This window comes from Cyprinus carpio, chromosome A1 (genome assembly GCF_018340385.1).
Source record: "Cyprinus carpio isolate SPL01 chromosome A1, ASM1834038v1, whole genome shotgun sequence".
NCBI lineage: Eukaryota > Metazoa > Chordata > Actinopteri > Cypriniformes > Cyprinidae > Cyprinus > Cyprinus carpio.
In genome coordinates this window covers 29,111,004-29,133,341 of record NC_056572.1, presented here as the reverse complement: position 1 = coordinate 29,133,341, position 22,338 = coordinate 29,111,004, and the positions used below count along the sequence as shown (strand labels likewise).

General features: G+C 35.9%; 1 protein-coding gene across 9 annotated transcripts in view; it reads left to right on the top strand.

The window, feature by feature from the left end:
• LOC109080584 (phospholipid-transporting ATPase IH-like) overlaps positions 1 to 14,797 on the top strand; it is a 58,318-nt gene extending 43,521 nt beyond the window's left edge. For 3 of the 9 annotated variants that reach the window (XM_042761156.1, XM_042761121.1, XM_042761132.1), the window contains 9 exons: positions 1,110 to 1,212; positions 1,354 to 1,499; positions 1,807 to 1,866; positions 2,064 to 2,191; positions 4,203 to 4,338; positions 6,599 to 6,664; positions 6,768 to 6,871; positions 6,964 to 7,129; positions 10,951 to 14,797. In XM_042761156.1, coding sequence (XP_042617090.1) covers positions 1,110 to 1,212; positions 1,354 to 1,499; positions 1,807 to 1,866; positions 2,064 to 2,191; positions 4,203 to 4,338; positions 6,599 to 6,664; positions 6,768 to 6,871; positions 6,964 to 7,129; positions 10,951 to 11,229 — 1,188 coding nt within the window. In that variant the 3' untranslated portion in view covers positions 11,230 to 14,797. Of the gene's footprint in view, positions 1 to 1,109; positions 1,213 to 1,353; positions 1,500 to 1,806; positions 1,867 to 2,063; positions 2,192 to 4,202; positions 4,339 to 4,912; positions 4,937 to 6,598; positions 6,665 to 6,767; positions 6,872 to 6,963; positions 7,130 to 9,231; positions 9,322 to 9,700; positions 9,801 to 10,950 lie in introns of all 9 variants that reach the window. The other 6 variants (XM_042761172.1, XM_042761181.1, XM_042761150.1 and 3 more) reach the window with 5 other exon arrangements.
• Positions 14,798 to 22,338: the final 7,541 nt, after the last annotated feature.

Below are 22,338 nucleotides of genomic sequence, written 5' to 3'. Positions count from 1 at the left end.
TAAGTCTCTTATGCCCACCAAGGCTGTATATAATTAATCAATAATACAGTAAAACATATTATTCTGAAACAGTATTACAAAAAAAAATTATATTGTAATAATATTTTAAAATGTAATTTATTCCTGTGATGCAAAGCTGTATTTTCAGCAGCCATTATTGCAGTCGTCAGTGTCATGTGATCCTTGAGAAATCATACTTATATGCTGATTTGGTGCTCATGAAACATTTCTTTTAAAACCATTGAAACCTTGATACTTTTTTCTAGGATTCTTTAATAGAAAATTTAATTAAATGTAAATATATATATATTTCAAATAGATTATTTTTGGAATAATGTATAATTATTTTGTCCCTTTTGATCAGTGTAATGCACCCTTGCTGAAGAAACATATTTATTTCTCTCAAAAAAAAGAAAATCTTACTAACCCCGACCTTTTGAATGTTAGTGTAGATACCAGATAATTTCCCATAGCAGATCATTTTTATTATTTCCAGTATCATTTAGATAAAAGTTAATATTATTAAGCTATTAACTTACATTTTAGAATGCATGCTGGCATATTTCTTTGTGCAATCTGATATCTGATATGTTTCATTAAATTGTTATTTAGCATGTGAATTAAGCCATTTTCCTTGTGCGTTCCATTGTACTAAGGGTGATTTAAGGTCTTGGTGTCTATTTGGGGACATTTGGTCCCCACAATGATGATAAAACCTGACTCACACTAACACAGCCACCTGCCAGAAAAAGGTTGTCCTCATTCTCTTATTGTAATCTCTGAGCCTGTGAGTTACATGGTGCAATCAAAAGAGACACTGGTCTCTTTCTCTTTTTCATTTACTGCACGCTAAACCTGTCAGTCACTCTCTGGGGCTTCTGTGAAAACCAGAAACTGTAAAGTCAGGAAGTGAGAGAACTCACTGTAGTACAAGACAATTACTGATGTGAAACAAACAGTAAAATCCCATGCAATTCATATGTAAAGCAAAATCATATGACAAAGGATAGATAGGATATTATCCCATTGCACATAAACAGCCAAAAACCCTGATTAATAATCTAATCTCTTAGCCATTCTGATTTGACCTGTGGTAACTGTTCTTTCAGATCGTTAAGCTGATAAAAGCATCAAAAGAACACCCCATCACGCTGGCCATCGGGGACGGAGCCAATGATGTCAGCATGATCCTGGAAGCTCACGTGGGAATAGGTGATTTCATGCTCACATACAAAAGCAAATCATTTCCATTTAGTTAGTACTTCTCCAGGAAGTAAATCTCTGGTAGACTTCTGTTCAACAACTATGTCAGCAATATCTTACATGCCTGTTGACTGGTTCTTCTGCCTCTAGGGATTATGGGTAAAGAGGGGCGTCAGGCGGCCCGTAACAGCGACTATGCAATTACCAAGTTCAAACACCTGAAGAAGATGCTGCTGGTTCACGGGCACTACTACTACATTAGAATCGCTGAGCTGGTGCAGTACTTCTTCTATAAGGTGAACGCAAACAAACAAAATGTGTAGACACACAAAATAAAAAAGATAATCTCAAGCAAAATAGCTGATTTCTGGCTGACACAACACAATCAACATTGCCTGCGGTTGTAAACACAGAAAAAATGTAGCTTAATATGTGTGGATGCTACTTTTTCCATTAAACAATCTTGTTGAAAATGCAACTCTAATGCTGAACTCTGTTATTAGCAAACAGAATTCTCTCTCAAACACACACACACACACACACTAACAAACCATCTAAAGGGTTTAGTTCATCAGGTACTGAGGGTCTGTTTTCTCTCCATAGAATGTGTGCTTCATCTTCCCTCAGTTTCTCTATCAGTTCTTCTGTGGCTTCTCTCAGCAGGTAAACGCATACCTCAAAATGTCTCAAAGGTCCATCACTATTAGACTACATTTCAAATAGATGTTTAAATTGACACCTGGAATATGAACGTGCATGTAGTTAAGAGAAAAAACTGTTTCTCTTCTGTGCTTACATTGAACTTAATTGATTTGCAGCCACAATAGCAAACTGGTTTAACTGTTTTTGTTCCTCTGCAGCCACTGTATGACACAGCTTACCTGACCCTGTACAATATCAGCTTCACCTCATTACCCATCCTCCTCTACAGTCTGATGGAGCAGCACATCAACATGGACATCCTCAAACGGGACCCTTCTCTCTACAGGTGAGGAACATTTGGGTATCACTAACATCCCCTTTATCTACACCTATGATCTGAATGTCATGTAATAATTATACTTTAAACTTAGAGCATAGGTTTAAACAGTGAGAACAGTTCATCCAAAATTGAAAACCTGTATGGAGTTAGGTTTGAGTTTGTTGTTTTATTGGCTTATTTGTGACATGTGGTGCATGTTATCACGTGTACAGGGGAGGTATTTTGGAGAGACACGTTTACTATCTGTTCACTATTCTATTTCTGGATCCCTCTGTGAGACCTACTTATAAATCCCTGTCTACACTCTGGCTATTTATACTCACCTTGGCCTCCTTTTTGCATGACTGTTGGTTCACTGAGATTCAAAACACTGTCTTGTCCCTGAGACAAACCTCATAGCATATTCATGAAGCACTTTTTTTTTGCTTTTCCCACTTGCACCAGTAGTTAGAAAAATATTTTGTATGTGTCATAAAACATCTATGTAAAATCTTAATTATCATATTTTTTATATATTTATACATACATATATATATATATATATATATATATATATATATATATATTCATATATATATATTTATACATATATATATATTTATATATATACATATTCATGTATGTATGTATCTATATATTGCTGCTGAAAAGTTTGCTGAAATATATATATATATATATATATATATATATATACATATATATATATATATATATATATATATATATATATATATACATACATACATACATATTAATTAGCACATTTTTTGCAAAGAAATTAAAGCACATGTATATTGCAGTAGTGACACCACAGCACTGGCCTATTCAGGGACTATTTAATATACTGATTCAGTTTAAATAAATAAAAAAAAAATCTGTATTTTTAAAAACTTTTCTTTTTTATATCTGATGAACCATCTGATGTATCTCATTCTCTATATTTTCCCTTTTAATAAAATGCCCTTTCTGATTGTGAGCCTCCAGGTTTTCTGAACTCTCTGATTCCAAATACGAGTCTGCTATTATTGGACAGTTCCATCAGCCTTTGGCAAACATATCTGCACAGACCCTTGCTCTAAACTCAATTTACACACTACACTGGGCAGAAATACTGTTAGAACTGCTCTATATTTTGTCCTGACACTGCATTTTTTCCACTCTTATTCCTCTGCATTGCTTGTTCAATATATAGAGTGTTCTTTACTGACACACAGTGTGGCACTAGTAGCTATCAAGGACTTACTCACTAGAAATAGGACTGATCTGATATTTTTTCTCATTTTTCTATGTTTTTAAAGTAAGAATGGACCCAAGCAACAGAAATTATGCTTATTTTTTTCTGACCCTAATTTCACTTTCCTTTGAAGTGATCCATCCAGTCTCAAGTGTAGTTTGAGACTAAACTGATACAGAGAGCTCATAAATAACCATATGATCTATGATCTTACAATGAAATGTTTGACTGCTCCATTGCTTTTCAATTTAGTATCAGTTGCACTTCATTTGGTATAAATGTATACAAACAAGACTGGAAAAGACTAAAGAATGAACAGATAGCATAGCTCAGATAATTTGATCTAATAGCTGGAGTTCAAATCTTTGACTGTAGTATCTTGGAAAATCTGAGCACAGTTTGAGACATTCTTGAGATCTCTTCTGATACTCTAAAGGTGGCGTGTGAGATTATTAGGGTAATTTTCTCAAGTTAAAATGAAAAAAAAAAAAGCATAAGCATTTATTTCTGTTTGACACGATGAGGTTAAATGGATAACCAATGGAAATTTTATATTTATTCTTTTTTACTCTAGGTTTTTATTCATTTTCTTTTTGTAATTTTAATGTTTCAACCTAAACTTTAGTTATTTTTTAAGGCAAGGTATTACATGCACTTAGCTGTGATTACAGTTAGGATGATATACACTTTTAAAGGTCTGTAAAGTTTACAGTACAGTGTTGTTATGCAAACAATATGCGGTTATTTCAAGCTGTTTTTATATTTCCATCTTTATTTTTACAGAGATATTGCCAAGAATTCCCTCCTGAGATGGCCCACTTTCATCTACTGGACACTTCTGGGGGTTTTTGATGCCATGGTCTTCTTCTTTGGTGCATTCTTCCTTTTCGACAACACAACCTTCACCAGCAATGGCCAGGTAAAGCAGTCACTGTCTAAACCATGACTTCATTTTCACGTTTTTCTGTGTGTGTTTTGTTCAATCAACTTAACCAGCTGTTTTTATTTCTTGAGCTCATTGTTTTCTCAGTCAAATAAAGCAGTCACATACAGATTGAATGGGTGGCCGATGATTGTTGAGTGTTTAAAGTGGTTTCAGTGCTTGTTATGTACATATTTATGGTTTAACTGAGGTCTTGATCCAGCCTGCAGACTTTTGTCTGTCCTCCTTTGCGTATGTCTGAAGTCATTACAGGTGCTTCTCCATTCATTTATGCGACACAAAGCATGCTGGGTAATCAGTCAAACCAGACATCTTTCTCTGTGCCATTAAGTTAAATCATAGTAAGCTTTTTGGATTGCTTTTTTACCTGTTTGATTTATTTTTAAGTTATAACATCCTAAATTTTTCTATACTTTCTTGCTCCCTGTCCCCCCCTTCTCTTTCTTTTCTTTCATTTTCTTCTCTTTCTCTCTCTTCATCTCTCTTTTCCTCCTTTTATCTTCCCCCTTTTTGCCTTTCATTTCTTTTCTGCTTCTCTTCCTTTCCTCAGCTAATGGCCACCAACACACAGATGGTAAGCCTGTCCCTATCTGTTTCTCATCCTATTTTTAGTTTTACTGTTACCCTCCTCAGCCCTTCCCCTCACCCTAAAGCCACTCCCACTCACATAGTGTCTACTAACAGTAACCGTTCACTGCCATCGTACAACATCCCAGTGTCCTCTGTACTGAGGACCAGCCACTGTAGGTATAGAATAGCAAGTCCCCCGATCATCTTCCTCTGTCTATCATCTTGTGATCGAGTAGGAGTTTGTGTCCATCCCATGTGTCACGTTGCGACTGTGTCATCCTCATTGGCCAGTAGGATACACATCCATTCTCTCATGACTCACTGCAAGGGCAAATGAATGAACAAGAGGACACATGGATTAACCATTTCACTTTGTTTGGTACAGTACATGTTGAATTGAAGAGAATCTATTCAGAAACTTTTCATTTAAAAGGGAAGCTGGAGGCTTTTTCCACAAATAGGGTATACACTTTTAAATTATCTAATAAAATTGTTCTTTTATTATTATTATACATTTTGTCTATTTAGATTTAATATTTATTTATTTATAGAAAAATGCAAAATCACACAAATCTGTTTTAAACGTCACTTTTGGTTACAGGGTTGTAAAAATGACCAACCATGTATAAAATGAACAGGAAATTAAATCGCCATATATTAATATTGTATTTTGTTTGAGCCCCTGACATGTTTAAGCGTCTCTTTTACCGAACAATTGTTGAATAAGAGGAAAGAAAGAAAACTTTAGGCACTGGAAATTTTCCCTATTTGTGGAAAGTGGCAGGAACTCTAACAATAACAGATGAATTGTTATCTGATTAAACATAAAATTCCAAATGTTTCAACTTCTGTAAATATCATTTGCCCTTGACATGTTTTTAACAGTAAATTTAATTTAGATTGCTCATTAAGGTAAGTTAATGCATTTTCCCCAAACTTGTTGACATTTATTGTGTGTCTTTGCCTTTTAAACTGGTAACTCATCAACATTATATTGTTCACTACGTTCACTAATACCATTTGGTGCCATACAGTCTTTGACCTGCTCGTGTTTTGCTGTGGCTTGTTGACTTTGATTGTGATTTGTTTTTTAAAGGTAAACATGCAGTGATTTTATAAAGAGCTCTCTTTATAGTGTTAATGTTGTTTTGCATAGTGCCATCAACAGTGTGGCCAGTCGCAGACAGGGGAAGGTTCTAGAAGAGAATCCATTGTGTCTAAATCAGCCGTTTGCCAAGACTGTAAACAATAAGGGAACAAATCCTCCCAAAAGATACAAACACAATTGAAGCTTACAGCACCCAAGGTTTTTTGGGCCGATCTGCAAAACTGAATCCATTATAACATTTTAAGTGACTATCTAAGTTCACTATTTATTGATGAGGCTTTTATGGACAAAATATAAATTCATGTGATATCACCGAGCGCCAGACATCATTAATAATCTCGGTAAAACAAAGATATAAAAGTGCTTTAATTTGCAGCACCATTAAAGTAATGACATAATGCTACTATTTCTTGCAAGTTATTCACAACATGCATAACTGCAATTTGTCCGGTTTGTAAGGCGATGAGAGGGTGAGCTGTGCACTAACACTCATTTGAGTGTCTATTTCTGCATCAGTGCCAATCTCTTTTTGCCTTTGTCAATATTTCTCTGTTCCAGATGTTTGGAAACTGGACCTTTGGAACACTTGTATTCACTGTCCTGGTGTTCACAGTCACGCTAAAGGTAATACAACTGCCACACATGTGTTATGATCTTGACTGTTGCCAACTGGTATCAACTTCACCTGCTGTATCTTCCCATTTCTCACTGTGTCTACATGCTTTAGCTTGCCCTGGACACACATTACTGGACGTGGATCAACCACTTTGTCATATGGGGGTCACTACTATTCTATGTCATCTTCTCCCTCCTGTGGGGAGGCATCATTTGGTACGGCCTGTCCTGTTATACACTTAATATCACTAAATCAAACTCATTTGAATCTAACATGATATCTCTGGTGTAATTTTTGTTCTTTGTAGGCCTTTCCTAAACTATCAGAGGATGTACTATGTGTTCATGCAGATGTTGTCCAGCGGTCCTGCATGGCTCAGTATAATTCTGCTGATTATAGTCAGTTTGCTGCCTGATGTGGTGAAGAAAGTGTTGTGTAGAGCTCTATGTCCCACCACCACTGAGAGAATACAGGTACGACAGCACAACTCTCACGATCTGCATTTTCATAGAGAAGAAAAGATACAGTTAGCTTACATGTCAGACATATATAAATGTGTCTATATTTCAGTAATAGACAGCTTTTTAAAAGAAATAATATTATATACAGTCACTATTTGTTTGGGTAGATGACCTGTTTCATTTGATGCAAATGAAAGCCAAGCTGGGAGGGATAGAAATATTGTGTGTGTGTGTTGTTTAAAGCTATAGGTCATGTGTAATTTTGAATTTTGTAGCTTTTTTTCATATTATATGTGTATAAGTGTATTGCACTGATTACAGCTTCATTTTAATTGGCATCAACTTCTGAATCAACCAAAAATATTGTCTAATCCAACTAAGATTAATTCCTTTTGCAAGATTACATAGTTTATGATAATTGCAAGATTACTGCTTGTACTGATTTACCTGTTGAAAACAATGTATGAAATATTTGTGTTATTTTTCAACCAAATAATGTGTGTGATGCCTGAAAAGCAGCTCAATGGTGCTATAGTTTATGATAATTGCTACTAACTGGTCTTCAGATTTACACTTGCGACGGACTGGTTCCCAGTGTGCTTGATGTAAGTGGTTTATGGATGCAGTTCATGATTCTCTTTATTTGTAGATTTTTCTTTACGTTGTATGAGTCTTTGAGCCATTCAGTGGTTTTATTTGACCTGTTGACTCTTTGTCAAACAATGTATGACACAATGAATACTGTGTATTTTACTGTGTGCACACATAGTATGTTACCATACTATGCTAAGAAAAATTTCAGAAGGAAATTTAATGTGTGCGCGTGTGTGTAATACTGCCTACCACTGTCTTCAAAGGCCACGTCTCCTCCCATGCCACCCGTGGGACAATTGTGGAAGAAGTTTTTATTCTCTGACGAGCTTTTTAACCTGCCTTTCACGTTACATCTTCCCCCTTGTTTTTCTACGTGGCACAGTGGAGGAGGCTCCATCTAGCACTGCTAACCTTTGCAGCAGGCATCCCCTCTTGACCGAGGGCCCCCCGTCTGTGTGGTATGTTGCATGAAATTCTTCCAGGAGAATAACGTTGCTCTTTGGACCATCCTGCGTGTTCCCCTGTCTAAATCCCATTGAGAACATTATAAAAAAACGGACGTCAAGACGGTGGATGCCCTTCGTGAAGCCATCTTCACCACATGAGAGCACTTTCCCACCACCTCCTGGACAGTCCTGCATCAAGCATGCCGAAACGAGTGGTTTGTGATCAGTCGGTGGATAATAAATTGTTATAATTATGTAATTATGATACCTAATGAATGAGTGATTTCCAAAAATGAAATTATATTAAGTTGTATTATGAATGACCATTAATTAATAATAAATTGTTATAATTATGTAATTATGATACCTAATGAATGAGTGTTATTGACAGTTATTTGAGTTTTATTTAGATACTGTTATAGTATTTATTAATATTTATGATTAGCTTTCTGTTTAAATTTTAAGTTTAGTTTAAGTTTTAGTCATTTTGTTTTGTGCATATGTCATTTTTATAAGTTTTTCTATTTAACTTTATTTTTATTTGAGTTTTAGTCATTTTATTGCTTCAACAAAACTTATCAGTTAGGTGCCAAGGCAAAAAAAAAAAATATATATATATATATATATATTATATATATATATATATATATATATATATATATATATATATATATAAACAATATATAACAAAAAATAATTATATATATAATATATAAAAAAAAACAAAAAAAAATTAACAGTCATGTCTCAGTCAACAATAACAAAACAGGATAACCTGGTAACCGAGTTGAAACTTATTGTAAAGTTTTACTAATAATTCTGCAAGAAAAGAACCTTAAATATTCTAAATCTAACACTTAACACTTGCACTTCCAGAAACTTTGAATGCTTTGAAAGCTGCTGAATTTCCTTTATTAATCTCTGAGGATTAATTAAACAGGTTGTTAACCTTTCTAAACCCTTTCTTTTTTATTCCTCTTCCATCTCTCTTTTTCTCTCCTGATGCTCTTCCTCTCTGGTGCTTGACCTTCCCCTTTCCCTGTGTGTTTAACCCTTGACCTCTGGTAACGGCAGACAAAGCGGCAGTGTCTCACTGCTGAGCAGTCCACCATCTTTATGCTCTCCCAGACCTCCAGCAGTGTCAGTTTCTGAACTGAGCCGGAGGTGAACCTACACACTCTCTCTGCATGTGCTTGTATGTATCAGTGAGCGAAGACACAACAGGGTCATGACCTGCTGAAGATTAATGAGGCTCACAAGCTACCTAACATGCCAATAACATACATTGCAGTACCCTGTGGTGTCTCTCTTTATGTTTAAGTCTTTTATTGCGTCACTCTACATTTGCATGCATGAAGTGTGCATGTATAGTTTGTACGTGTGTATTTTATGTTGCTGATATAAAGTTGTTTAATGCATTTTCTGCTGCTGTACTTTCAGTGTCAGCAAAAGACTTCAAAATCAGGACAAATTCTAGAAAATATTGTGCACATGGGTCTGTTATGCCACATTTGAGTTTGTTTGTGTGTATGATATTTCACAGAGAATGAGGGCTGACAGGATCTTTGAAAGGGTTGAGACAAACATTCGTGATTCACTGCTAGATGGCATTCAGAACACCACTGAGGCCTAGCAGCTCTATGGTAAAGAGAATGTGAAGTTGAAGACTAAAGCCAGAAAGAACTAATCCACACTCAACTCAAGTGGAGCTCTAGAGTTCTCAGATGACGTGTGCAGTTCTAGAATCAATCTGAGAATTCCAGAATCCTGCTAACTGGCTCTTTCCAGTGAAAGCAAACTTGATTGAAATGCCTTTGGTGCACCTGTGTGGGTCTGTTGTTTGGTGTGAAACCTACAGACTGGTTTGGTTTGGTTTTAAAGTTTCAGAATGAATGTATTGGGTTGTGGTTTGGGGCGTGCAGTATATGCAACTAACAGGACATGGGGACTATGGGTTCTTCTGACACATACACAAATACACACAGCAGGCTTGACATACAGTTTAACATCTAACAATCTGACATGCATGCATATTGTTTCTTTTCTTGAATCTTTCTTTTATATTGTGTCTAAATCAGTGAAAATATTTTCATATATATATATATATTTCTAAATGTCCACCTTTAAATGTCCATTCCTAGAACATGCTTATGAACAGTGAATCTCACAAAATTTCTGAAGAACTTTTCCTGATAACATTTCACCCCAAACTCAAAAGACCAAAACTAGACATTATATTTATATTTTGCTTAAAGAATATTAAGTTTTTAGAATAATTTAGTTTTCCCCCTTATTATTTTGCCAAATATATATATATATTTTAAAATTGTAATAATACTTCACAATGTTATTGTTTTTACTGTATTTTTATCAAATAAATGTGAACCTTGCAGAACATAAGACTTCTTTCAGAAACATTAAAAATCTTACCGACTTCAAACTTTAATTATAAAAATATAACTTTGTTTTTTTTTTGAATGCCCTTTCACCTTCCAATGAAAAAAAAGAATTTGTCACTAGCCTTAGCTAAATTTCTTTTCGCAGTTTATCCTGTAACAGCCTCTCAATTGATCAGTTTAACATCTTCTGGGACTGGACTTGTGCATGTGGTTAATATTGGATATGTGATTTTTTTTTTTTATGTAATATTTTGTTCTTTTTTTGCATTGCTTCTTGTGGGGCTTTGGATTTGTGTTGTTTCAGCTTGTGACGTGACCAAGGCTTGCATGTACATGCTTGTATATGATGCAATCTGCTAATTCACTCTTTCTGTTCCCTTGTTCTTTACTCCAGAATGCAGATAAGTTGTATAAGGGCCACCTGTCTGAGTTCACCCCCCTGTCCTCCCTCCAAGCTCCACCTGCTCGGAAACATGACAGACATGGCAACGAAAGCCAGAACCACACCCACCGCAGGTCTGACTCCTCCCCTCCCAAAAAACTGATGTGTACATACTGGGGGGGCAGGCCTGACTACTGCACCTTCAACTCCTTCCTCCGAATAGATGAAAACCCAAGATTCTCTGGGGCAGCTTATGCCTACCGCACACCGGGGCCCGAGACGTCCGTATGACAGTCTCTCTAAAAGAAATAGTCTACTTATCTAATCAAATTCAGCCTCCATTATTCCAGAGTCAAGATTGGGACACTATTTGGAGACCAATCTTGGCTTGTTACCCTTTATCTGAAACTAAAGCACTGAAATGCGTTCTTGTGGTATACACTAATGGGCTAGTGATGCTGTGTGTTAATTTAGAAGCTGGAGGAAGGCCAAACAGAATTGGCCGTACCATCTGCAAATGTGTGGCATACTGCGCTAAGCGGCCTTGGGACCTATTTACCTTGTTTTTTTATTTGTGTGAGCGTGTTCCCTTAACACTGTGGGTTTACATGTTCGTTCACCTACCCTTGTAATTCTTCATGTGAAAATTACTTGAAAACTACACTGGGCAGTAATTGCACAAACCCTTCCATCTCAAACGCAACCCCTACAGCTAAATGTTAATGTGGATGACAGTTAAAATGGCCCTGGATGCTCTAAAAACTGACCGTCCTGTTTTTTTCTTCTTCTTTTCTTTGTTCTCTATCGTCTCCCCTTCCCTTTTTTATCCTGTGCTCCTTCTCTTTTCTTCTACTTTTTTTATAGAACAAACTGGTGTTGCCTTTGTGCAAACCTGTTATCGAGGAACACTCCATAGCCTGCGATTGTCTTTGTCCGATTGCATTGTAAGTGGCTAAATTTGGCCATTTCTGTTGCTGCACTGTACTAGAACGAACTAGGTGTGTATGTGCACGAGTGTGTGCGTGTGTATGTGTGTGTGAGAATGTAGGCCTTTGTTAGAACAACTACGAGAAGACAAATTGTAACTGGACTGTCATTATGTTTCACCCTTTAACTTTCAAAAAGGTGGAAATCAACTCATGTTCTACTGTTCCAAAGTTTGCAAAACCATTGACTTGTGTCATGATGACAACCAGTTACTCTTTCCAAGCTGCTTGGCAATTTGCTTTAAAATTCTGTAGTTCCCTATGTATAATCAGTCCTTTAGTTTCTTTAGAATAGATCCAGATACAGGATGCTAAAGGCTACACTAGCCACCTTAGCTTAACTGTTCTGCCTTAATGCTAACGTTTCTCATCTTTTGCACCACAGTTTGGAACCAAAGGTCTTGAAATACGGAGTATATAAATGTGCATTAGTTGCCTTATGCTCAAAAAGAAATGGAGGGAAAGTGTTTGACAGCATTAGAAGAATCCTACCACACTGCCTTAAGTTGACATTGCACCAGCTGAGGATGGAGACCGATAAAAGTCATATCCGACATCTTCCAATGCCACCAACATGGCCCAGGGCTCCTGAAGAGAAATTTCACAGTTCTTTTTGATTTCACAAAAAGAACAAATTAACTTCTTTGTCTGCATATTTTCAAGATTGCAGCATCCTATTTGACTGGGCCCAAAGCATTTTGTCTGTATTAATGTAACTGTTGGAGCCCTGTGCTGGGTTGCTATCATTTCTTTGTGGCACATTACTAATTTATGATCTGATATAAATAAGTCAGATATAATTAGACTGTGATACTGTTCACAAACAACTCATTAAACCAACAGCCCAAACAAGGTCAGCATCACAGATGGCCTGTCTTGGGCACTATGTTCACAGAAATGGCTCCTTTCTAGTGTGCAGAACACAGAAGATGAGCTTTTTAAAATGATTCCCGGGAAATGTGCCTCACACCTGATGACTTCTCTGTTTAAAATGACTTTTTCATAATGTATTGTGAAGTGTGTTCATTTCCATCTCCATCTTGTAAATGAATTCAAAATCACTGATTTGAATTGAGTGTGAATGCAATTCAGTTTAATTTCCAAATAACAAACTGAACACCTAATGACTTACCTGTATAATATATCATTCTCATAAAAATATTGTCAAGTACATTCAAATCCATCTCCGTCCCATGAATGAACTCAAATTCACATTGATTTGAATTGAATTTGAATCGAGTGTGAATGCATTTAAGTTTAAACTCCAGGTAACACTGTTACACAAACCAAACTAAAAATCAAACCATTTATTCATCAAAACCACATCTGCTTGTCTGCATGACTCTTTTCCTGCTGTCCTTCACATCCCATGCCTGTTTGTTTTTTTCTGCTCACATTGATTCTGGAATGTAGTGTTGTTTTCCTGGAGCTTTATCTTTTCATCTCGACTTCTCTCCTTGCATGTGTTTCCTTCGCTCACCTGTCATTCAGTTCTCATGATGAGGCCAGTCACCCATATCACCATTTTAACCATCATCCATGACAGAGAGAGAAAGTAGGTGATGTCAAAGACTATCAAGACCACTGTTTTGATGGTTACTCCAAGCTTCTTGTGGGTAGATGCCTTCTGGTGCTAACCTCAATGTATGTTCATGCGTTCAATTCAGTGAAGCGTTGAATTCTAGGAAACTCCAGTGTGCACATACATGTGTTTTCATTGCCTGTCAGTCAGACTGGAACAGAGAATGTCAGATTAAAGAATGGCATTATGGGTATAGCTAGTTTGTTAAAGGATGTAGGAGTCATTTTTGAACAATTTTTTGGGTTAATTTTGATTAACTGTCACAGAATAGTAAAAACAGAATGTCCTTTATAATGCACACATTATATCTAAATATTGACTATATTGATGAGTATATTGATGTCAAGGTTTACAAAGGCTGTGTGTGTATGTGAATGAATGAATCGAACATGTCGACTGAGTAACTATGTTTCTGGTCCAAAAGTGTATTATTTAATTTGTATGAATGTAAAATCTAAAGTCAAACACTGTCTATTTTATTGATTATCGAGGTCTGAACTTTGCATGCCATGTGATACTGTAGTAATGGACCAACCACTGAGCTTTATCAAGTCATATTCTCATTTATATAAACCACTTTTATAACTTTGGTTCAAATTTTCAGTCCAGTCCAGGTGATTCACATCTACAATACCAAGTACTAATCAATGCTGGCAAATCTGAAACAAAACAAGAATGTGCTTATACATAGATTCTCAAGTTATAATTTTTAAGTAGCCTAGATTAATATAATAGGGGTAAATTAATTAATTAATTTTTTTTTTTTTAGTTTGGCATTCTACTGTTTTTACTATTTTGTTCACTATTACAGTTCTGTCTGGCTTCCTGAATGTAAAAAAATAAAAAGAAAAGAAAAAAGCCACTATTGTGCTGTAAACAAAAATTGCATAGCGTTAATTGGATAGTCGTGAATGACAACTACAAAAGAATGTGGTTCTAGAACAAATGTCCCTTCACAAATGTGTTTTATTCTTGTTTTTGTCAAATTCTTGTTTTTAAATTTAGAACTGTTTTTTGTAATGTAGGTATAATTTGATCACTGAACGCTATCTGCCTCAGGGGTGCGTTCAGGCACTGGCAAACACTGTATTCTATCTGTCTAAAAAAGGCTATATGAAATAGATATTTTGTATAATGTGTGAAAAAAAGTCTTTTTGCTACTTTTGTATCTAGAGGATGAAGAGAACCACTTACCGTTACAGAGACAGAATGTTACTGTTCAGTTTTAAAACAACCAAATGTAAGGTCATAGGAGAAGTCAACTTCAGTAAAGATGAAAGTTTAAAAAATAGCTTTAACGGTCTGTTTTTTTGTTTGATGATTTTAAATATGTTTGAGGTAGTTTTTAAGATGATATGCATGGTCATCGCTCACACTGACTGTAGGAAATACACTCACTGTTTTTAAAGCAGGTGTGACCAAATATTTGATTATATGTCTACTGCTATAACTGAAGGCTTTATTGCCTGTAGTGGGGCTTCATCTGTGCCAGCCTATTCAGATTAACTAAATATCTATAGCTTTTTTTGTTCGTTTTTGTTTTATCTGCACAAAGTGTGATGTTGCTCATAAATTTATTATATATATACAGTATATATGTATACTACTGTACACTTTACAGCATATATGTAGTCATATTCATGTACAGTTTGGGCTCCTTTTGTATAAAGTTTTTAGAAGATTGATATCTGTAGATATGTGGATTTTGCCATTTTTTTCTGTAGCTATTAACAGCAAGGAAAAGTACTTATGCTTGTAATAAAGAAAGAGATTTAAATGTTTGAAAGCCTTGGGCCTCTTCTCTTTCCCAATGGCAGAAGTGGTTGTTAGAAGCCAATTAAATATCACAGCAACTAGTTTTTTACGTCACATTAAGGGGCAGATTTTTCTGGTGCTAGTGTGTTTGATTTGGCTCACCATATGGAGCTAATAACTAAGAAAGCCCAGTGGCACAACATGTGTAGTTGTACAATATGACCCCAAGGTGGCAGCAAATTATAACACATTGAGGCTGCTTTACCTCTACTACACTAAATATAACCAGGTTATCACTGAAATCTAAGAATTTCTGGGTGTGTGTGTGTATATATATATATATATATATATATATATATATATATATATATATATATAATATATATATTATATAGATATATATATACACACTAAGAAAATTATTAAGAAAATTCCACATCCAAATATTTAATCTTTCACCTTTCCAAAAAAAAATATATTCATTTAATAAATTTTGACATAGGGAGATTATATTGAAAAATCGTTATGACCTCATAGTAGAGTGTGTAGAATGCAATGACTTACTTGTGGATTTGGATAAATATATAGGTGTATCTTTACAGAATTTGGGTATACCCAATACCTCCTTTAAATGGCTAGTTCACCCAAAAATGAAACTTCTGTCATTAATTACTCAACCTCTGGTCTTTTCAAACATACAAGACCTTTGTTCATCTTCAGAACACAAATTAAGATATTTCTGATGAAATCTGTGAGCTTTCTGACCCTGCATAGACAGCAATGCAACTGATAACGTTCCCAGGCCCAGAAGGTAGTAAAGACATAAAATAGTCCATCTGACATCACTGGTTCAACTGTAATGTTACGAAGCTACAAGAATACTTTTTATTCAACAATGACTTTATTCAACAATTATTATTCAAAAATAATAATGACTTTATTCAACAATTTCTGCTCTTGTGAGAGAAAATGTGATATTGCTTAAGTGTTGCTGAAAACCAGGTTATAATTAATAATTTAATAATTTATCATGCTGATATGCAAGTCTAGTCAACACTCAACAGGTAAGTGTCAAATATATCATAACTGACAATTTCAATGAATTAAAATGAACAAGGATAAATAAAGACTGTGGCCCACAGACTCTGCTGGAGGTGTCTTGAAGTCTTTATTTAAAATGTGTAATGGAGTGTACGTTTATGTGTTCTTAGATGTGTGTAAATGTGTGTGTGTGGCCATGCTCATGGACTTGTGAAATCGCTCTATTAGATCGAAATTGCTGCTATTTGCCAAGATTATTTATGAGTCATTTAACTTTTTTGCGCTGTCTCTGGCAGTGCTAGATGGTTTGGTTCATTATTGATTTAAAATGTCTTTCAACGGTCCAGAACACACAGAGGTACTGCTGAAGACCTCTTATGTGATGACACTTCTGTTTGATTTGAGTGGGGACCACTGTGGCTCCTGGAAGGGAATTTTGGTAAATGTTTACAACTTGCAAAACCTTTCATCCATTTTATTGGTGAATGGATTTTTAGCAAAGCTTTTTCTCAGCTGATTTACAATTCCCCTTCTGTGGATAACACCTCCCTCATATAACCTATGTATATAGCATATATGGTACGGAATAAGGCCATTGGTTAAGAATGCTTTAAATGCAAAGAAAGTCTGTGAAAGTATTCTTCCTATCTATTTAAAAGTGTCAGGTTTACATGCATCAGGCCCATTCCACTCGCCCCATCTTCACCTCTATATTTCTGTAGCAGAAAGCATGTCAAAGGACAGTGAAGATTCTGACCTTGCCGTCACAGTGGTAACCTCACAGTTGCCTCCAGCACTGACCTTGAGCAATAAATGTGGCAGAGAGCAAAGCAAAGGAGCAAGAAAAAAATAGAGAAAGAGTAAGTGAGTCGTCAAACGGTCCCCTCTTAACCTCTTATTATAAAAGAACAAATTGCTCTGAAATTTCATTTAAGTTCCTAGATGTCTCTTGTTAGTTTTGAAGTGCACTGCTGGAGATGCTGAACAAGCTCACTGATACTTGTTATACTCTTAAAGCAGACAAGATAAATCATGGTATGAAACAAAACGCTGCAATCTATAGAAATGGTTGATAATGCTAAAGGTGCTATAAGTCATTTTATTATTAGGGCGTATTATTATTATTATTATTATTATTATTATATCGCACATAAACAAATCCACTGTTGGCCTACATCTAAATTTCATATTTTAAATCCAGTCTGTCATTCCGGAGACAATCATTAAATACAGCACTTCATCTAAAGAACTGTAAAATAAATGAACAGGCAATATTTATTTATGCAAAGGGTTTATTTATTTATTTTAAACCAGAGGCCACTTTTAAACTGCTTTATCAAAGACCTTATTTTGTCTACGCTGGAATACATCTTCACTTGGTGTGTCTCTAAAGAGTCCTCTGTTGAAAAAAGACATGCATGTATTGTAATAAATTATATCAGAGGATAACAGACATCACTTTCAAAAGCAAAGATGGATCAAGTTGAAAGCCATCTTGATTTGAAAGCCACTATTTGCATAAGCAGACTTTAGAAGATTGAATATCAGAAGAGGAATATGCTTTATCATACTGATCATATTATAAGGCCAAAACACGGTGTTTTTAAAGATCACTATAGTAAATGAAATACAGCTGGATGAATATATATAGGCTATAAAAAAGTCTCTGTGCTGAAACAGGTTGTTCTTGATCTTTTAATTGACACAGACACTGTATGATAGGCTATTTTCAAATTATGATTGAGTGTTTATTCTTTCAAAGTCCTAATAAAATAGATTTATTTTTGACAGATGGTCTTATTTAAAGCTACTAGTTTTGTCAATAACAGTCTGTGTTGACAGTGTTCTCAATATATATGCACCTGTGAGAGACATAAGCTTACATTAGATGCAATCTGCATTATATAACGCATAATTACCTGTTATTGATCTATAAAACGATTGATCTAGCCGGTTTCTCTTTCAGTCAAAACGTTTTCAAGCATTGCCAGGGGAGGACGCTCTGCTCCTGACGATCACTCCAGCCTGAGAAACATGTGCTAGAAATGAACCGAAAGACAAGAAACCTTTGTTTGTTGCGATTTTAAAATGACATTTTACAAAGAAAAGAAATGCTGATTGTTCACAATATAGCTTGACACTATTATAATGCAAGCACACAGGGACAGACTGTAATAATGATGTTATAATTGCAGATAATGAAATTCAATTAATTTATTTCCAAAGCAATCTGGGCTTTATCTTTTTTTTTTATCATTTATCGTCCAACCATCATCCAGTTTGAATGGAGTGTGTTTCTGAATTATGCAGACTTATCCTTGATAACAGATGATGGTGGACACATTTACAGTAGGCTAACAATAATTAAACATATAATTAAATACAAAATCTTCCTGTAATTTTATCCTTCAAGTCGGTTTGGTTCACCAAAATGTACTGTCCTATTAGTGTTTGTTGTGAGAATATAAACCAGTCCTGTAATTACTGATAAAACTAAAGGGCTTCCTAAACGTTGCACCTTCGATTTAACGCATTTAAGCCTAATATGAGTGAAACAACGTCCAATTGAAATTCATTAATAACGATTATTCGTGGAAGTAATTAGCATCCCCGATGATAAACACGGGAACAATACACTAATCAGGGACCGGTCTGAGTTTGACTACCCACGGTGCTCCGCGTGGTCTGCGCGCAGCAGGCCTGCTGGGCCGTGTGTGAATATGGAAACAGGGTGCGCCTAATTAGAGGCGAAATCCTTCACCAAGCGAGCGGAGCGAGGCTTTGTACGGTGTCGCTTTTCTTCCTGTCAGTCTTTCAGCACGGGGCTAGATTGGCGTTGGCCCCGGGGTTTGTGGGAACCGGGACAGCCCTTTCACGCAAGCCCCCCTCAGGTCGACATTATTACACGGCCAATTAAGTCAGTTCAACTGGCTCGAGCTCGAGCGAACAACGGGGGCGATTGTTTTTCGCAGACCTCCCCATCTAGCTTGCTAATTATTCCGTGGACTGCCCCTAACCAGGATGCATTTTGGAGGGGTCTGACCCCCTAATTAAAGCTTAAACCTCCCCAAAAGAAAGTCGTAACGATAGGTTTTAAACTATATTTGTGCCTTCATATAGCTGTAATTGTACAATATACAGTGTACTCTAGGGTCCATTGTTTGTGTGTGTGTGTGTGTAAAGATTTAACATTTTTGTATCTTTATATAAGATGGTAATAACACAAGTTAATAATAATATAAAAAAAAAAACTTTATCGATTTAAAATTGTATTTATGTATTTAAGAATAACTGCTAATAATGAGACGACTCCCGTCCAATAATTTGATTTACTATTTTTCCCCAACTAAAATATATGTACTGATTTTATTAACTACAATATGATGAGCAGAAGTGATGTTTTCTTGTATGTTTTCTGTTCAAATAATGGTTTCCGTTACCAAACAGGCCCTGAGGTGACCAACTTAAAACAGGTGACTCGTTTTGGAAGCAAAACAAACACAAGGGGATTTGGGTTGGAGGCAGCTGTGGATCCTGCACGCTCAGCTGGTGTGGCACAAAGAAACAGGTGACGACGTCGGGAAGTTTGCCCTGCAAGGGTGCCACCACGTGCTTCTTTCCCCTGGAACGAGCTCTCTCAGTAAAATCTGCACCTGGCCTGGTGGTCTAGGCAACATCGGACAACCTCTAGCAGATGTTCGCCTCTCTTTTGTCGATGACTTCGCGGTGGCTGCTCCGCGAGACAAAACTATGGCTCCTGCCACAGAACGCTAATCAAAAGATGACTAACATTCTTCCCCCTTTACCCCACACTCGAGAGTGTGAGAGGTTGGATGGGTAATTGTGCATGATTAGCAATTTTAATTACCAGGTGCTCGGGGTCCCATCTGAGAAAGTGTAAACAGGATAGCACTCACAGCTCCTTGAACATCCCACATGACCGTCTGATGCTGTGTGTGTGTTGACTCGCGAAATAAAGGAACATATTCCCGTTTATAGGGACAATTAAGACTCTGTTACATTTCCTCAGGCCGTGACCCTTTTGGCACGTCCCATTTTTGTTTAAATCCCAGAACTTATTGTTAGTGTCTTCGCCTTGAAAGCAAACTGGTGCATGCACTCCTTTCAGAAAAAGAGACAGCCATGAGCACAGTCCAAACGAAATGGGCTTTCTGTTTGAAGCGGCTCTTTTCCTTTCCAGGTCTGTTAACCTTGCAAATTCTGCCGTTTGTTTTTTGTTTGAAGGATGTCTTCTCAGTCAAAGACTTGTTTTCACCGCAAGTTTCTAATAGAGAAAATGAGTGACAGTTCTTTGTTTGGGAATATTTTGCTCTCCAATTAAAAGAGCGAAGATTGCACAAGGCTGAGGTGCCTCTTTAGGTGAAAAGAAGTATAGTCTCACACCGACACACACATATCTAACATGATATACATAAAGAAATGTGTGTGCTTATTGACCCAATCAACTTCTTGTTCTCATTTAGAGCGGGAACGTAGCCTTGAGCAGTATTCAGACCATGGTGCAAATAACCTCTTATCGACTGGGTTTGCTCTTCAAAGACAAACTCAATATATCAACACAATATGCAGAATTTATGTATTTGAGCTCCACTGCCAGAGGTCACCACAGGGCAAAGTCATTAGGATACAAACTCTCCTTTTCTCGCTGAGGTCTCTCTGATCTCACTGTATCACATAATAAGAACTGTTCTGATGGACCTGAGGGAGTCCTTTGTATCAATCCAGTGAATACAGCTGTGGGTCAGGTGAGCAGAAGGTGAGCAGAAGAATGTATTTCCACAAACATGGGAGGATTTCTGTGGAAACCAGTGTCTTTGCATTATATTGTGATTGCACCATAGTTTTTTTTTTTTTCTCAAATAGTCATTTTCTCTATATACTGTATGCAGGGAGAAACCATAAGAAACTTGTGATATTGAGTTTAAATGTGTGTTTGTGTGTGCAGGATCATCTTTTGAGTTCCTCTGCTGCAGGGATCATACATGATGAAGCTGTACTCAGTCACCTGATCCGGGATGAAAGTTGCCCTTTGGCTGTGTGACAGACAGGAAGAAAGGGACGCTCACGCTAGTGTGAAGGTATAGTGAATTAAAGGAACAATACAGGTCAAATTAAAGGCTTTTATTGCAGGGAGTCACTGATATGCACACACAGACCTGTTTAGGGATATCCGGAATGCGTAGATTCATGGACAGTGCATCAGTACATACAGGAAAAACATCATTTACAGCATCGTTACTAATGATGGACTGATATATATTGTCAAGGCTGATTAATCAGACATAATTTGGCCATTTTGAGATGATCACCCGCTCGATTAGATTTGGTAGAAAATATTAAGTTAAATTGTAATTTAATTAAAATGATTATTCAATTGTTATAATTTATTGACAGGTGTGTCAGTGGATAATTTCCTTATAGTGAATGGTAAGTTAATATTTATATCTATCTATATATATATATATATATATATATATATATATATATATATATATATATATATATATATATATATATATATATATATATATATATATCTTAGGAATTGTTATGTATGGCTCATTCGTTGTGCTGTGTATTATTTACACTACTACCATTCGAAAGCTCAGGGTCAGTAAGTTTTTTTGTTCTTTAGAGAAATGTATCAGCAAGTATATATTAGATTAAAAGTGACAATAAAGAAACTTTTAATGTTACAAAATAATATCCTGAAAAAAATGTATCATAGTTAAAATATGTAAACTGTTTTCAACATTTGTGATGCACCAAAATCAGCATGTGGGTATGATTTCTGATGTGATGGTTGCTGAAAATTCATCTTTGCGTCACATCTGAAAATATGTTAAAATATAAAACCATTCATTTTAAATTGTAAGTATATTTCACAATATTACTGTTTTTACTGCATTTTTGATCAAATAAATGCAGCCTTGATGAACATAAGAGACTTCCAAACTTTTAGATGGTACTGTAAATACAGTAATCAGCAGTACTAGATATTAACTTTATTGTTGA